General features: G+C 36.4%; 1 protein-coding gene, 1 long non-coding RNA gene and 2 pseudogenes across 4 annotated transcripts; 2 read left to right on the forward strand and 2 right to left on the reverse strand.

The window, feature by feature from the left end:
- Positions 1-3,588: 3,588 nt before the first annotated feature.
- Positions 3,589-6,834, reverse strand: LOC147292389 (zinc finger BED domain-containing protein DAYSLEEPER-like; annotated as a pseudogene).
- A 712-nt stretch (positions 6,835-7,546) lies between these two features.
- LOC147292390 (Tetratricopeptide repeat (TPR)-like superfamily protein) lies at positions 7,547-11,001 on the forward strand. Of its 2 annotated transcripts, none has more exons than XM_086232823.1 (5): positions 7,547-7,722; positions 7,833-9,978; positions 10,471-10,516; positions 10,671-10,777; positions 10,862-11,001. In XM_086232823.1, the coding sequence occupies exons 2-4, from the start codon at positions 8,360-8,362 to the stop codon at positions 10,716-10,718; spliced, it is 1,713 nt and encodes a 570-aa protein (XP_086088949.1). In that variant the 5' UTR covers positions 7,547-7,722; positions 7,833-8,359; the 3' UTR covers positions 10,719-10,777; positions 10,862-11,001. The 2 variants fall into 2 exon arrangements, 1 of the variants encoding a protein (XP_086088949.1); XR_015120476.1 differs by having other exon boundaries at positions 7,554-7,722; positions 7,833-8,166.
- LOC147292391 (putative caffeoyl-CoA O-methyltransferase At4g26220) lies at positions 10,786-12,102 on the reverse strand (annotated as a pseudogene).
- A 959-nt stretch (positions 12,103-13,061) lies between these two features.
- On the forward strand, positions 13,062-16,287 carry LOC147292392 (uncharacterized). 2 transcript variants are annotated; one of them, XR_015120439.1, is made up of 5 exons: positions 13,062-13,571; positions 13,787-13,909; positions 14,811-14,909; positions 15,754-15,824; positions 15,925-16,287. It is a non-coding gene; the product is annotated as an uncharacterized LOC147292392 (long non-coding RNA). The 2 variants fall into 2 exon arrangements; XR_015120438.1 differs by lacking the exon at positions 15,754-15,824 and having other exon boundaries at positions 13,066-13,571.
- The last annotated feature ends 321 nt before the right edge of the window (positions 16,288-16,608 follow it).

Consider the following 16,608-nt stretch of genomic DNA (forward strand, 5'->3'; position numbering starts at 1 on the left):
TCAGTCATAAACCTACACATCCCTTGCACATCATTATCTCATAGTATCCTTGTCAACCATTGTGAGAATGGTTGGTTTGACTCCTTATAATAGTATTCCACAAAAGTGCCAGTATATCCCAGATGCTCTACCATATCATCAATGGTTGTTAAACTCACTAAGTCCTTGTCCAACTAATCGAACCACTTGATTTTGCCCCCTATGTAATCATTAGTTCCCATTTCACCATCATAAGCCATACAAATTGAGAAGTTTAATGGGGATGCTGCAATATTAACAATAAAAAGACAGCCAATAAAATATGTGCTCAATTGCATAAATGGATAGAGCTACACCAATTCATAGAATAACAATACAGTTTATGCTCAAGGTTATAATTTTGGCATCATTTTGGTGCATCACGTGGTCAACACATGCACTTTGGGGTTATGACCACATGTCCATTTCCATATATTTTTCCACCCACTTTCTTAGACCACCAAACAGTTTCTATATGCCTTTATTTCACGCACCAACAACCAGTCATGCATTTCACATGGTTTAACTTACAGTATCAATCTGGTAGATTCTCTAAAACTACTTTACAAGATTTCATTACTACTTTATTCATACACTAGCAGACAAGCACATGCACCTTACACAACAAATAAAAAATTCTTTTCACCTGTCCCCATATACAAATCTTTATTCAAACATAGACCAGAACCCACATTCAGAGAAATCCATATTTTTTTAACACAGACCAGAACCCATATACAAGCCTTTACTCTCACCTTATAAAGCCCGCAAAACCCATATTTTTTCAACACAGACCATAACCCACACAAAGAGAAACATAAATATTGGGTTTCAACTGCTTACCATAACAGAGAATGTCGTGGTTATGGTCATCTCGCAGGATGAACTGTAATTTGCGCTTCATCGGGCTTCAAATAGGTACGCAACCTTCAAACTCAAGGATTTCAAACTATTTTGTCTTTGATCGGGTGTGTTTGGTCTCAGATCTGTATACGAATTTGGGTTTGAGTTCATGCAACTTTGGAGTTGAGTGCTTTTCGACTAGGTTTAGGGATTTTAACTCTGAATTTTAAAGGAAATGAAGAAGTTTTAGAAAATGTGGAAGATTAATCGCGTGAGTTTGGGAATTGTAAGGGTTTTTTTTGAATTTGTTCTCTTAATTAATGTGCAATTGGGTAGGTTTTTTTTTCTTAAATTGTGTTTTTATTATTATTTTTTTTAATTTGAGGTGGCACTGTATCAATCCAAGTGTCCAAAGGCTTTGGAGGAAAGAAGAAGAGTTAGGTCTGATGTGTCTCGTTTGGGCAGGAAGCATTCTCGTCCAACCATTTGGCATTCAACGATATGCCACATGTGTGCTAAGTCATCACTTAACGGGGTTTAGACGAAGGTCTTTATTTGCCAAAAAAAATGAAGTTGAGGTACTAAATCGTTGAAAATTAAACTGGAGGTACCAACTTGTAATCGGAGGCAAACTTGAGGTACTGAATTGCAGTTTGCCCTTCATTGAAAAGAGTGTGTAATGAGAATAATTTAGGTATTTACGTACAAATTTCAAAGAGCAAATTACAATTTAGTATCTCAATTTTACATGTTTTTTCAAATTAGTACTTTAATTTTGAAAACTTACAAAAAAAGTACCTCAACTTTCATTTTGTGTCAAATTAATACCTCTGTTACGTTTTCTGTCAATAAAAATGTTATATGCTAACATAAATATTGGGTTTCAACTGCTTACCATAATAGGGAATGTCGTGGTTATGGTCATCTCGCGGGATGAACTGTAATTTGCACTCCATTGGGCTTCAAATAAGTACGCAACTTTCAAACTCAAGGATTTCAAACTATTTTGTCTTCGATTGGGTGTGTTTCGTCTCAGATCTATATACGAATCTGGGTTTGAGTTCATGCAACTTTGGAGTTTAGTGCTTTTCGACTGGGTTTAGGGATTTTAAATCTGGATTTTAGAGGAAATGAAGAAGTTTTAGAAAATGTGAAAGAATAATCGCGTGTAAGTTTGGGAATTCTAAGGGTTTTTTTTTTTAATTTGTTCTCTTAATTAATTTGCAGTTGGGTGGGGTTTTTTTTTTTTAATCTGAGGTGGCACTGTGTCAGTCCAAGTGTCCAAAGGTTTTGGAGGAAATAAGGGGAGTTAGGTTAAATGTGGCTTGTTTGGGCGGGAAGCATTCTCGTCCAACCATTTGGCATCTAGCAGTGCGCTACATGTGCACTACTGAGTCATCACTTGATGGGGTTTAGACGAAGGGCTCTAACTGAGGTCTTTATTAGCCTAAAAAATGAAGTTGGGGTTATGAATCAAAGAAAATTAAACTAGAAGTACCAACTTATAATCAGAGGCAAACTTTAGGGACTAAATTGTAGTTTGTCCTAAAATAAAATATTTAATTTAATCCAATTTTAAAAGACTATAAATTATAAAAGAGTCAAAAGAGTGAAAAGACATGCAAAACAAATTTTTTTAAGAAAAAAGCCAGGAACAAAACCTCAAGGACCGACCCCACGTCCCCATCCCTAATATGGTCAAACCCCAAAACATATGTTTTATATAAATTATAAAATATTAAAAAATTAAAAATATATGTAAATGTAATAAAAAGACCAAACCCAAACGAAACCCCAATATGGCAAAACCCTCAAATTTATATTTTATATAAATTATAAAACATTAAAACATATGTAAATGTAATAAAAAGACGAAACCCCAATCTAGCCAAACCCCAAAACATATGTTTTATATAAATTATAAAACATTAAAACATATGTAAATGTAATAAAAAGATAAAACTCCAAATAAAACCCCCTAAAGTTCTAAACCCCAAAACGACAAAAATCAGAAATTTAATTCACTAAAACAGTAAAACACAAATCTAAACCTAGTGATGCAATGACTAGACTTGGCAAACGGGTCATTTTTTGTGGGTTCGTGTCAAACACGACATGACCCGTTAAGCTTAACAGGTTGACACGACACGACCCATTAAGTAAATACGACAAGAATTAAAACGAATAAACACGACACGACCCGTTCTACGTGTTAAGAAAATTAATATTTTTTAAACAAAATTATAATTAATATATATCTTGCAATACTTACAAAAATTACAGCCAAAAATTCAATACATGCAATATTCTAAAATAAATAACAGCCCAAAACAAAATTCAATAATATATAGAATGTTCCAAAATAAAGAAACCGCCCAAACCGAAGTTTATCACAATGTTCCCAAATACACAGCCCAAAATTCTCTAATTCTCCCCTGAAACAGAAGTAACAGTCTTACAGAGTTACAGAACACCACTTTAAGGTGAAATAAAATTTAACCCAATGTTCCACAAACAACCCAAAATTCTCTAATTCTCTAACACAATCTTCCAGTCATAAACAGAACACCACTTCAAGGAATGATTAATGCCACATTGCCACACCAAGAACTTCTCTAATTCTCCCTTGAAACAAAACATATATGTGATACATAACCTTTCAATTCCAGCAATCAATAGAAATTCATATAAATTACAGCCACAACAATAAAAATATAGCACCTTTCATCAATCATCAACATAAATGGTATTAGAACATTGTTCAGATCTGCTTCCACTATCCTCAATAGTCAAATTGAAAACATCTTCACTAAGTACTTCCAAGTCAACTTGTTCTTTATCAAAAACTAAGCATAAAAAGAAACACCAATTACAAATATAACTTTATGAGAATAAAAAAGAAACATAACAGTATAATAGTATGTAAAATTTACCTCCCTTGCCAAAAATCCAATCTCGAGAACATAACAAAGCTTGAACAGTTTTAGGCAATAATATATGAACTGCGATATTAATCTAGTACTCTACCACCAATATTAAAGGCTGATTCGACTGCAACAGTGGAAATAGGAATTGTTAGCACATCACAAGCTAAATTAGAAAGTATAGGATAACGAAATTGCTCCATTTGCCACCAAGAAAGAACATCTAACTCTTGCTTTCTGTCTAGCCTTTCTTCATCAAAATACTTATCCAATTCAGTTTTGTACTTGATGTTACACCACTATTATAACTATTATCAAAATCCTACAAAGGATTATAAAAAACATGAAATTATCAAACAAACACTTCTAAAAAAAGACAAACAATTATCAGACAAGCAATTATGAATTATATAAAGAAAACCAACAATTACCTCAAAGATGGTGTCTCCATCTTCCGTGTGACTAGCTGTCTCGTTCCTTAGACGATTTGAATTAACAAGATGAGACAAATTATCCATGTACAAATCAAAAAGAGAAGACAATGTGTCACTAACACTTTTGAATTCATAAGAATCTTGACCATAAAGTTTGGTATAAGCCTATTATACAAACTGCAATTTATAACGATCGAGGATCCAAAATAATTGCAATTGCAAGAATTAAACTGTAATCTGACCAACACTTTTCAAACTTTAAGTTCATAGAAGTTCTCAGCCTTCTCATGAAATCATTCCTATCTTCCATGGCTGTTTTGATACTATGTTGGATTATGAACACTTTAGGAAAGAATAAATTTGATGTGGGGTACTTTGTTCCAGAAAATAATTAAGTAACTTCATAAAAATACATCCATTTTTTTGAAATATTTCCTATTTTATCCCACTCTTCTGTAGAAGAGCAAAAAATGAAACTTGAATCACTTAATCTTAGATTGATAAAAGCACGCTGATAAAAAAGTGCACTGTCAAGCATGGTATAGGTTGAGTTCCACCTAGTAGGCACATCTTGTCTTAAGCCTCTCCCATTACCTGCTATCCCTACTTGTGCAACACATTCAAAGAACTTTTGTTTCCTCCCAGCTGAACCCCTTATGTATTTGATGCACTCACGAATCTTTAAAACAGAGGGATCAATTTCTTTAAGTCTCTCTTGAACTATCAAGTTTAAAATGTGAGCACAGCAGCGAACTTGAATGAATTTACCATTCATAATAGTAGACCTCTAAAGTTCAATTGATTTTTCAAATGATCAACAAAACAATCATTTGCAGAAGCATTATCCAAAGTAATAGATAATAATTTCTTCTCAATCCCCCAATCAGTCAATAATGAATTAATTTTTTCACACAAAGCAACACCAGTATGTGGAGGGGGCATATGACAAAAGTTTAAAATCCTTTTATGCAATCTCCATTCTTGATCAACAAAATGGACTGTAAGAGTTAGGTATCCATCAGTGGTCAAAGAGGTCCATAAATCAGACCTTCCTAGAACCATACTTAATAAATTACCAAGTTTAAGTTTTTCCCTTTTGAACATCCTTAAAACACATGCCTTAACAGTATTTCTACAAGGCAACTTGATATCAGGAGATATATATGCAAATAAAGCTCTAATGCCCTTATATTCAACAAAGCTAAAAAGTAAATCATGTTTGATAATTGCTTCTATTAATAAATCTCTAAATTTCTCATGATCAAATTTTGGGGAACACAATCCAGACTGTGATAACATTAATTGCTGCAAATTACCATGTGTTTTCTTAGGACAATTTTTCATGTGACTCAACATATTACCTGTCCCACATTGACTATCATATATATATATATATGGGATTAATACCATTTTGCTCCCCAGACTATTACACTTGTATCAGTTTGCTTCTCAAACTTCTAATTTGGAAAATTAAGGACTCTGACTTTTTCAATTTTGCCAATTGAGGTTATTCCGTCAATTTACACATTTTTCATCCAAATCTTTGAGGGCAAAATGGTTCCTTCCATTTAGATCTTATCATTTTTTCCTCATTTATCATTTTTCCCTCTTTTATTTCTTGCTGAATTTTGGTTTATCATCCCGACATTTTAGATGAAAAATGTGTAAATTGATGGAAAAACCTCAATTGACAAAATTGAAAAAATAAGGGTCCTTAATTTTCTAAATTAGAAGTCTGGGGAGCAAACTGATACATGTGTATTAGTCTGGGGAGCAAGATGACATTAATCCCTATATATATATATATATCACACCACATTGTCTACATTTAGCACGCTTTTTTTATCTGGTTTCATAGGCAATGGTTCAAACAAAGTCCAAACAGGAGATCTTAATTTACGCTTACCTACTGCTATACCTCTTGCCCTTTTCTTTGTTGGGCTTTTATCTACTGTATCTTCTACATTTTTCAGCACTTTGACTCACATTGTTTTTCACTGAAACTTCATCAGACTCCTCATCAGGATTACTTGTAGGACTAGGATTCATCTGCATTGATCATTTAATAAGCTAGTTATATATAAAAACAAAAAAACCAGATTAACAAATTCCATTCAAATATTGAACTCGTAAAATCTAGGTGGCTAGCCAGAAATACTCCAATCAATTCCATTCAAATATTGAAATGCATATATATAAACTCTACTTTGTATATAAATATATTCATCATAAGCTAAATTTTAATACTAGTAAGTAAAATTACGATATTAGTAGAATTCTAATTTACTAATTATAGCTATTAATATTAAATTTTATGATGATAAACTAGTGAGAATTGTATGCTCAGGTATAACAATCTTCATTCAACTGTGGTGCACAAAACAAAAGGGTCCAGTTTTTGTGACCATGTTCACTCCCATTCCAACATTATTGGTGGCAATTGTAGCATACTTCATTCTTGGCGAAAGACTGCACAGAATCACTGTTTATGTCAGACTTGCAACTTAATTGCAAGCAACATGTACACACACAAACACCCCTCACCCCACACACATTCTGGTTAAGCTGATGTCTGAGTTGATATTTGGCTCACTCAGAATATTAGGAGCAGTCATTATCATCATCAATATGTACTTGGTTTTATGGGAAAAAGATAGAGATCAAAATCATATCAAGTCTAAAGAGCAAGCCATAATGTTGCTTTGAGTTGGGCTGAGGGTCGAGACGCGGGAGGGAGATATCGCAGAGAGAGAGAGTAAGACTTTGTGTGCAGCTCGCAGAGACTAAGGGTCGATTGTAAACTTGCAGAGTCAGATCGTAGAGGGAGGGACAGGAGAAATAGAGAGATGGCAGCTGGATTGATGTCAATGAAGGCTGAGACGACGATGCTGGGGTTGGTAGAGGTAGAGATAAAGACTCTGTGTGTAGCTCTGTGTGAGGTCGATTGCAAAGTGAGATCTCAGAGGAATAAGAAGAGAAAGAGAGAGATATTGGCAGCTGGGTCGATGGAGGCTAAAGGTCCATGGAGATTGGAGGCTAAGGCTGAGAGAGATGAGAGATCGCATTTCGCAAAGAGCCAAAGAGATAAGGTGAGGCGGCTGAGTGTAAGTGAAACTAAATGAATTAGATTAGGGTTAGGATATTTTGACTTTTTATTAAGTGTAGAAAATTATTTAAATGCTCTTATTCTTATTGGGTCTTAATGGGTTTTGCACGTTAACACAAATACAACAACCTGTTACCTAAACGAGTTGTTATCAGATCTACACGATTTGAACATGACCCAATTAGCTCAAACCCAAACCCAAACCCGCAAATTTTGGCGGGTCTAGCAGTGACCCAGCGACCCATCCTCATTCCTCTCGAAACCTCGTCACTGTCACAGTCTCTCGCGCCGCCCTCTCTCTCTCACTTTCTCGCCTCTCGCCTCTCATCTCCGTCAAAGACTCGAAGGCTTCGCACCGTCGCACTGTCGCACCGTCGCAGGCTTCCCAACTGAACAGGTATGTCTCTCACTCTCAAGTCTCACCTCTCATTCTCTCGTCTCTCATATCTCACCCTCTCATCTCTTTCATTCTCACTCTGAAATTTGGGGATTTTTGTGTAATTGCAGCTCTCAGTCACTCATCAATCACTCTCTCGACTCTTGCCTCTCATCTCTGTCGAAGACTCGAAGAACCGTGGTGGAGAACGGCACCGCACCTTGAATGGTCTGGTTTGGTTTGGTTTTTCTCCTCCCTTTCCGGTTTTTAGCACCGAACCGCACCGTTTAGGAACGTCCGGCGCGGTGCACGGTTCTGGGGGTGAACCGGGACGAACCGAACCGCACCACGCCCACCCCGCCACTCGCCCCACCCCCTCTCATTTGCTAGTTGCTACGATGCCTCAGTGAAGCAGAGTCAGAGCTTCATTCTGCACCATTTTCTTCATCCTCTGCCTTCATCAAGGTTAGTGGGTCTCCATTTCTCTTTTTCAAGTTCCATGATCTTTGTTCAATGGATTTAATCAAGACCCAGCTGCACTTCATTTCAATTTTCTGGATCAGTAGGTCAAAAGTTGATAGCAAGTTAGCAACTGTCAAATTGATCAACGAACAAACCTAAACAGAAAACCCCATTTTATATGGTGCTGTAGAAAAGCATGAATAAATTCCCAATTCGTCAGTTTTCTGTTTTGCTCCATTCAATTGCAAAAGAAGCCACCTTTGTAAACCCCACAACTTTTGGGAAATTGGAAAAAAGGAATTGGAACCCACTTCCCATACCCCACAGAACAATTCCTGAACCCAAAGGGCAAGACCTTGATTTTGTTAATGTTGCAAACAGCCACCTAATACACTCTGACTGGGCTAAGCTTAATTCCTTGTCCAATGGTCTAACTGCTTTCAGAGTGAAACATATATTTCTGAAGATTCAGAAGGACCATGTTCTCTCCCTTGAATTTTTCAACTGGGTTGGAACTCAAAAACCCACTTCACATACCCTTGAAACACATTCCATGATTCTCCACATTCTCACGAAATACCGGAAATTCAAATCCGCGGAATCAATTTTGAGGAAGATTCTTGTGTCGGGCTCGATAGATTTTCCTTCCAAGTTGTTTGAAGCTATACTGTATTCGTATCGCTTATGTGATTCTTCTCCTCGTGTTTTTGATTCGCTCTTCAAGACTTTTGCGCATATGAAGAAATTTAGGAATGCCACAGACACCTTTTGTCGAATGAAGGATTATGGATTTTTCCCAACAGTTGAGTCTTGCAATGCGTATGTGAGCTCATTGCTTGATTTACATAGAGCTGATGTTGCTTTGGCATTCTATAGAGAAATGCAGCGTTGTCGGATTTCGCCTAATGTTTATACGCTTAATATGGTTATGTCTGCTTATTGTAAATTGGGAAAATTAGAGAAGGCTATTGAGGTCCTTGCGAAGATGGAGAGCATTGGTTTTAATCCTATTGTTGTGTCATATAATACACTGATTGCAGGACATTGTGATAAGGGTCTTCTGAGCTTGGCCTTGAAGTTCAAAATCTTGATGGTGAAGAATGGATTGCAGCCAAATGTGGTAACTTTTAACACACTTATTGATGGGTTTTGTAAGGAAGGAAAAGTACAAGAAGCAAGTAAAATTTTTAGTGAGATGAAAGCTGTCAATGTGGCTCCTAATACAGTAACCTACAATACTTTGATAAATGGGTATAGCCAAGTGGGTAATAGTGAGATGGGCAATAGGCTTTTTGAGGAGATGTCAAGGAATCAAGTTAATGCTAATATCCTGACTTATAATGCCTTGATTTTGGGACTGTGCAAGGAGGGTAAGACAAAGAAAGCTGCATATCTGGTTAAAGAACTTGATAAAAAGAAGTTAGTCCCAAATGCCTCAACCTTTTCTGCCCTTATTGGCGGGCAGTGTGTTAGAAAGAACTCTGATCGTGCCTTTCAGTTGTATCAAAGCATGATAAGGAGTGGTTATCATCCTGATGAGCATACTTTAAAGATTTTGATATCTGCCTTTTGCAATAATAGGGATTTTGATGGAGCAGTCCAAGTCTTGAAAGAAACGTTTGAGAGATCTATTGTTCTTGATTCAGGCATCTTATCTGATTTATGTCTAGGACTTTGCCGATGCGGGAAAGAAGAATTGGTAAAATCATTATGCATTGAGATGGAAGCTAGACACCTTATGCCTCACGGTTTTGACTTGTCAAAAATCATCTACTCTGGAGTAGAGAATGAGAACCGAAGATTTGCATATAACATGTAAACTTGTATACATTGCTTTCCTTGTACCTTTCAAAGAAATGGTTCTACGCAGTGTTTTGGATGCAGATTATTACTTCAGAGCAAAAACATGCAAGTTTATGCTTTTACATGATTTGAGTTGTAAGAGGCCTTTGTTAATTGTTTTTATTTAACTCTGTTTCTATGGAACCATGCACTTATACGTATCCCAGATAAATTGAAGTAAACAATTCTCTCTTGTTTTTGGCTATAAAAATCCTTAAAATGGTTCCAACATTTCTTTTGGGGTATCTCATATTGTTCTCTCTCCTTCCCTTCTCTTTGTTTTCACACTGTGTTCTCTCATTACTATTTTGTTTAGTTCAAAATTGCAGTAACACATATTATCTGATATATATATATATATATATATATATATAATCTTATCCATCAATGGATCATTACATATGCAGTTTGCAATTCTGTTTTCTGATTACTCTTAGTTGACATTGATCATGTCATTTATGTTAGGTATATGACATATATTATGGATACCAATGAAGAAGAGAGGGTTAAGGTATGTTTAGAAAGATGTGATATGGATGCTGCTGCAATATCTTTGTCATTTTATTAAATCATTGATATGCTAACTGATGATGCTTAGAGCCAGTTAGCTTTCTCCAATTAACAGCTTGTTTTGACTTTAATTATTATTTTTGTCTGTTATCAAGCTTGCACAACTTAATGGGAGAAAAGGATTTAGAATTGTAATTTTTTAAACTGAATGGTTTTCATTCATCTCAACCGAGGTATATAAGGCTGTTACAAGAAGTTTGAGGTACAAGATTTATTTTTTCTATAATCATTCATTTGGAAATATAATATTGCGCTTCACTTTTTAATTCAGTGAATCCTGCTGCAGATTGTGATCCCATCACCCACTGGAACTTGGGATATCTCAACGCGAGTGTCAGCGGAAACCAATTTATTAAACTCAATTGCACACTGCCTACATTCCCCTTTGGCCTCTGGAACAGCCTCTTCAGGCAAAGAAACTGTTCCTCCCCAGAGTGTGTTATCATAGATAACTATCCCACCAACCTTAATCAGCTTCTAAGCCTTTCATGGTAATTCTAATAGGTGTTCTTGTCCGCATCAACAAAAGCAAAGTCAAAACTCCCTTCCTGCTCTGGCTGCAGCAAAACATGCATGAAGATTGAAGCAGCAACAATCTTCAAATACTTGGAATTTAAGACATGAATCCAAATACAAAGTACCACTCTTCTCTCCTTACCTCTTGTAGGAGTTTATCAAGAATAGGCAGAGCTGGGGACTCAATAAAGTTGATTTTGTGTTCCGCACCAGCTTTTTTGATAACTGGCAAGCCTATTTCGTATGCTTTTCGATCAATGTCTATGGCTGTAAGCTGCATTGATGCGTTATAACTTTGTTGGTAGGTAGACATGTATGTTAGTTGATGTGTATAAAATATATATATTATATAACGTAAGATGTTTATGTTGTTAAGAGTGTGAATTTGGATAAGTATCTTATCTTGCTAGACTGTCTCGTAAATACACACACCAAGTTACCAACCTTGCTATCATCAGGAATCGTAAGAGCTGTGAGGAGAAGAGAGTATCCAGTAAAAACTCCAATTTCAAGTGCTTTTCTGGGATTCACCAGTTTCAAGATCATGGCCATTAATTGACCTGCATCAGCTGCTGCACCCATGAAAGCCCTGCACAATAAAATGGTTAGACGACAATTTAGTGTGGTGGTCATCACAATATATACACTTTGTGTGTCGATCTCTCTCTTCACATGCAAACTTTAACTTTTGTAATCTGATTGCACCATCATTTTGGCGTAGTAGTTAGAAATTTGGAGACTTATGTAGAAGCAATCTTCAGTTCCTTTAGAAGATTTGATTCTCGTGGGTACACACTAGTGTTCAATATATACTGTCACATCAATGAGAAGACCAGTTTAATTGTAAATTCTTGCATATAGACAATATATTCCAATTAAGCAGACTAGCTTTAGACCAAAAAAAAAAAAATTAGGCAGACTAACTATGGACAGTACCTCATACAACCCCTTGCTCTGCAACATAGTTGGGTTCGAGTTATTGGTAATCACTTGCTTTGTAGTGTCTTCCATTGCTTCTCTGGTGCACAAGAATTCTGAAAATCCTCCTAGAGAATGAAGCTAGTTTTAGAATTCAAACTTTCAGGTACACTTCAACTTCAAGCCTAGGCAGGCAATCACTGGAATTCTATAAATATTTTTGAAGTGAAATTAACAATATTTTAGTCTCCAAGATGAAAAATAACAAAGCTGAAAGATATAAGAGAGGTAGAGAAAGAAATTATAGTAGTATATCAATTGTGAAGTAGGGTGACCAGTTTTATAGGCAACCCAAACCCCAAGTAACCTCCTCCTCCTATTAAATCTGAAAATTAAAAACCATAACTCCAAAAAAAAAATCGAGAATAAATTTGTAGTATTATATAAACGGTTACAAATTCTATTCGTTTTTCAGCTAACAAATTCCAATATGCCATATTCGATCTATATAGAGCTACCAGTGTATCAGTGATATATATGGTTTCGACAAATCAAAACAAAAAAATGATAAAAACAAGGTAATAGTACTCAAGGCAAACAGGAGATTTATCATATTTAAAAAAATGAAAACCACAAAAATAACGTTCACATGGTTGCAAATTGGTATTATGATTACATATGATCGATAGAGAGAGAGATGTACCCAAAATATTTTCTGGCTTGAAACAAAGGGATTGAAGTTGTAAATTGTATATATACTAAACGGTGAGAAGAGGTCTACTGTTTATAGACTGTTCACTGAAAAGTCCGTTTTGCCCCTCTGGTTTTTTATTTCAGTTGCTTTCCATTGTAATTTGTGGAATAAGTTGGGCCCGTTTTAGTCATTTCACTCTCTCTTTCATTTTTGCCCCTGCCTTTTCGATTTTTTTATGCCCCTTGCCATCGTTGTGCTCCTCTTCTGTTTCCCCTCACATCTATTTTTTTTTTTTGATCTGCTTGCCATTGTGAGAATAGTGGGGTTGGATTTGCCCTTTTTGGTCATTCACCTGGGATAAGGTTTGGTTGGTTTTGGTTTAGATTACAGATAGAGAGAGTAAGAGACAGAGAGAGGGTTGTGGAGAAGGAAAGGGGTTTTGGGTTAGTTTACAGATAGAGAAAGAGACAGAGAGAGGAGAGATAGGGCTGTGCGATCTCTCTCTCACTCCGACACTCCCTCATCTCATCTCCGACTCACTCGATCTCTCATCTCTCTGCCGCACTCAATCTCCATACTCTCCAGATTCACTCGATCTTCAGTCTCCACCGCCGGGTCCCTCCACCTCCAGACACCACCGCACTTCATCAGAGAGTCTAACTACACCACACCAGTACTCAAAGCCCACTTTGGTCATTTACTTTTTCCATTCTCTCTCTTTCCGGTCGCATCCCAGGCACATAGATCCGGTCTGCCTCTCTCTATCTGCTCTCATTCTTTTCTAACCAGACACATCAATCTGGTCTTCTTCTGATTACATCTTGGGTTGTTGAGGAACTCAATCGGATCGACTGTTTGCGCAGCGAAGGTGAGCCACAGATTTTTATTTGATTTTTTTTTTTTCATTTATCTTTTTTTCTCGGTTCTGACTGAGCGAGGGACGTTGTCGTGATCATCTTTTTTCCAAGTCTGGAAATGATTACTGTGAAGGAATAACAGTCTATGATGGTGATAAGCCTTTCCTCTTTTATGAGATGTGATGCACAGGATTTTCAGTTCTAATTTGCATCTACCATTTTGCAGACTGTTCTTAACAGATATAACAGCTATACTAGAGTTCATTATAAAGATGACCCAACACCCGTGGCCTGGGAGCTTATTAACGAGCCTAGATGCCAATCAGATCCTTCTGGAAGGACTATTCAGGTCAAAAAGCAAGCTCTTTATGTTCCTGTCGTCCGCAGTGGAACGTGTAACCCGCCTGCTGTCTCATTCAACTACATTTGTTCCTGTAATCCATAGCCTAACAGAACGCAGCAGCGAGGGACAACCCGCCCATACAGCCAGCGGGGAGGATGGCACGAAGCGTTTTCGCCAGACGGTCTGGCGTTTTCGCCACTGCTGGCAAAGACCGTCTGGCGAAAACGCCGCAGGCGCGAAGCGTGGTAGGCCTGCGCCGGGGGAGCATAGCATAGGGAGGAAAGGGAGCCCGGACGGTGGAAGAGACTGTTGCACAACTTGCACAGAAAGGCCGACAGAAGCAATGTTTCTTAGCGCGCTTTTCAAGCGCTTAGCTTCTGCTAGCGGCGGGCGGCAAGGCCATAAAGTAAGTTCAGTTGGAAGCCTAAGCCAAGAAAAGTGACGGGCCCCTTTAGAGATAGGGGTAGGGGAGCGGCTTTCCTGTGGTAGTAATTGCGAACATCTCCCCTTTTCTCTTAGCGTGCACAGTTTGCTTGCATGCCGCTTTAGGCACATCTCTCTTTCATCTTTCTTATCAATAACAGGACATTATTTTATAATCTTCAATTTGCTTTCTTTTTTAGTTTCTACAAACAAGGAAAAATGCAAGATATTAATTTGCTTTAACCAATAATCAGTACTTGCTTGGATGGCATTGTATTTATGTAGATATTTCTCTACAATGACATCATAGAACTTATTTTGGCAACGACTTCTATGTTACATATTCTGATAGGTTTAGGTTATGTATCTCATTTTAAAGTTTTTTATGTTTTAATTTATTTCTTTTAAGGAAATCTGTATTGATTTTGATAAAATTTGGAGATGTGATGATTGAATTTTTCTAGCATTCTTTATTGATCAACAGATCAAAAAATTCTGGAGAGTGAAGCGTTTGAAATCATGAAGGTTGCATCACATGGTTGTAGTTCGGTCCAACCAGATAAAAACAATGCTATGGTCAATGGTAAATATCTCTTACCTATATATAATATATATAATTATTTAAACTCCTCCTCAAATTAAAATTGTTTTTTCTTTTTCAATTTATGTGAATGGTCTATATCCTTTTAGTTTCCCTCTTTACTGGCCTGGTGGCGTCACTAGACTCATGAGAGCCAAATACAATTACTTAACCTGCATCATTAAGTACCTAGCTAAAAAGTTGGAGTTGGCCACACTCTTTATCTTTCTCTGTTAAACATGCTTTACAACACAATGCTCAAATTTGAGGGGCCAAAAAAAAAAAGAAGAAGAAGAAAATGCTATATTTTTACTATTGTGAACAAACTAATATAAGAGTGCGACTTCAAACCTTATTCTCATTCATTAATGAAGGAAGACATTGCAACACTATATAGAGAGAAGAAAGAAGAAATCCTAAACTGACTTATATAGGAACACCTATTAAAAACCAAAACTGGTAAGGACAGTCAATATAAAGCCCAAACACATATGGACTCTCAAACCGACACATACAGCTCTCATAACTACTATGAACCTAAGTCTCCAAGGAAGAGTATACAACAGTTTAAGAGTTGCATACATATTGTAAAACCATAGTAAGCTGAAAAAGTTATAAAACTGTTTTCTTGATTAGTAAAAATGTTACAATATTCATGCACACTAGCGCACAAAAACACATGCACAGACACAGTGACAAAAACTTTATCTCTACCATATGAGCCACATGAAATGACAAAAACTTTCCAAAAAGCACATCAGAAAAACTAAATAAAAAACCATGACATTGCTATTCCTTTTTTGCATTCCAATGTTGTCTCCTTTCTAACTGATTAGTAATGTGGCAGTGGCTTTCTTCTTTAAATCAGACTCAATGTAATCCCAATGAAGTTCATATGAAAAACTCCATTTTTCTAAAGTAGATTTATTGCAGTTGCTCATACCCTCTTTTTAATAATTTTTTTTATTGCATGCCCACATGTTTTCCATCTTCTAACAGATAGCTTCGTGTTGTGTAGGGACATTGTGATCCAAAGATCATGAAGACATTACAAGAACAGCTAGAAAGGCTCACCCTTAGTTCTCGAGCCTTCTATAATGATAGATTTCCAGTATTTGCTGACTATCTAACAAGCATGTTTGGCTATGACATGGTGCTGCCTTTGAACACTGCTGCTGAAGCTGTGGAACAAAGTTGTCAAGAAAATGGGGTTATGAGAAGAAAAAAAATTCCAAAAAATGAGGTAGAATTCGAGGAGACATTGATGGGGTCATGAATCCACATTTTGTAAATGAAGCTTAGTTAAGAAACATTAATGTCAGTGTTTACAGACATATTTAGATTTTCATATATATGTAAATATTCTTATATTTTAGTTTTATAGATATATGCATATTTTACAAGCTTTCCACACCCGCAGCAGCGTGCGGTTACAATTACTAGTATATACTAAAAGAGACTGTGAAAGCATGCACTAAACTCTAGCAAGTGGGTTTCGTCTCACAAGCTTTCTGTTTTGATTTATTTATTATTATTATTATTATCACTTGGTTAGGTAAAGGTCACCCTTGGTCCGTCACACGCTTTAATTTCCTCCTAAATTGAGTCCCCTCCTTGAGATAAAAAGGATAATAATAATAATAATAATAAGTTTAATAAGTTTAATAACCAAATTATCAGCTGGTATTTTACTATTTTTCGA

Source organism: Dryas octopetala, chromosome 2 (assembly GCF_963921425.1).
Source record: "Dryas octopetala chromosome 2, drDryOcto1.1, whole genome shotgun sequence".
NCBI lineage: Eukaryota > Viridiplantae > Streptophyta > Magnoliopsida > Rosales > Rosaceae > Dryas > Dryas octopetala.

Excerpts from the sequence above, each read along its gene's own strand:
- LOC147292390 (XM_086232823.1), top strand. The coding sequence starts at position 8,360 with ATGAATAAATTCCCAATTCGTCAGTTTTCTGTTTTGCTCCATTCAATT. Across the intron at positions 9,979-10,470 it reads CGAAGATTTGCATATAACAT|GTATATGACATATATTATGG; the intron begins GTAAACTTGTAT and ends CATTTATGTTAG. Across the intron at positions 10,517-10,670 it reads ATGAAGAAGAGAGGGTTAAG|CTTGCACAACTTAATGGGAG; the intron begins GTATGTTTAGAA and ends TCTGTTATCAAG.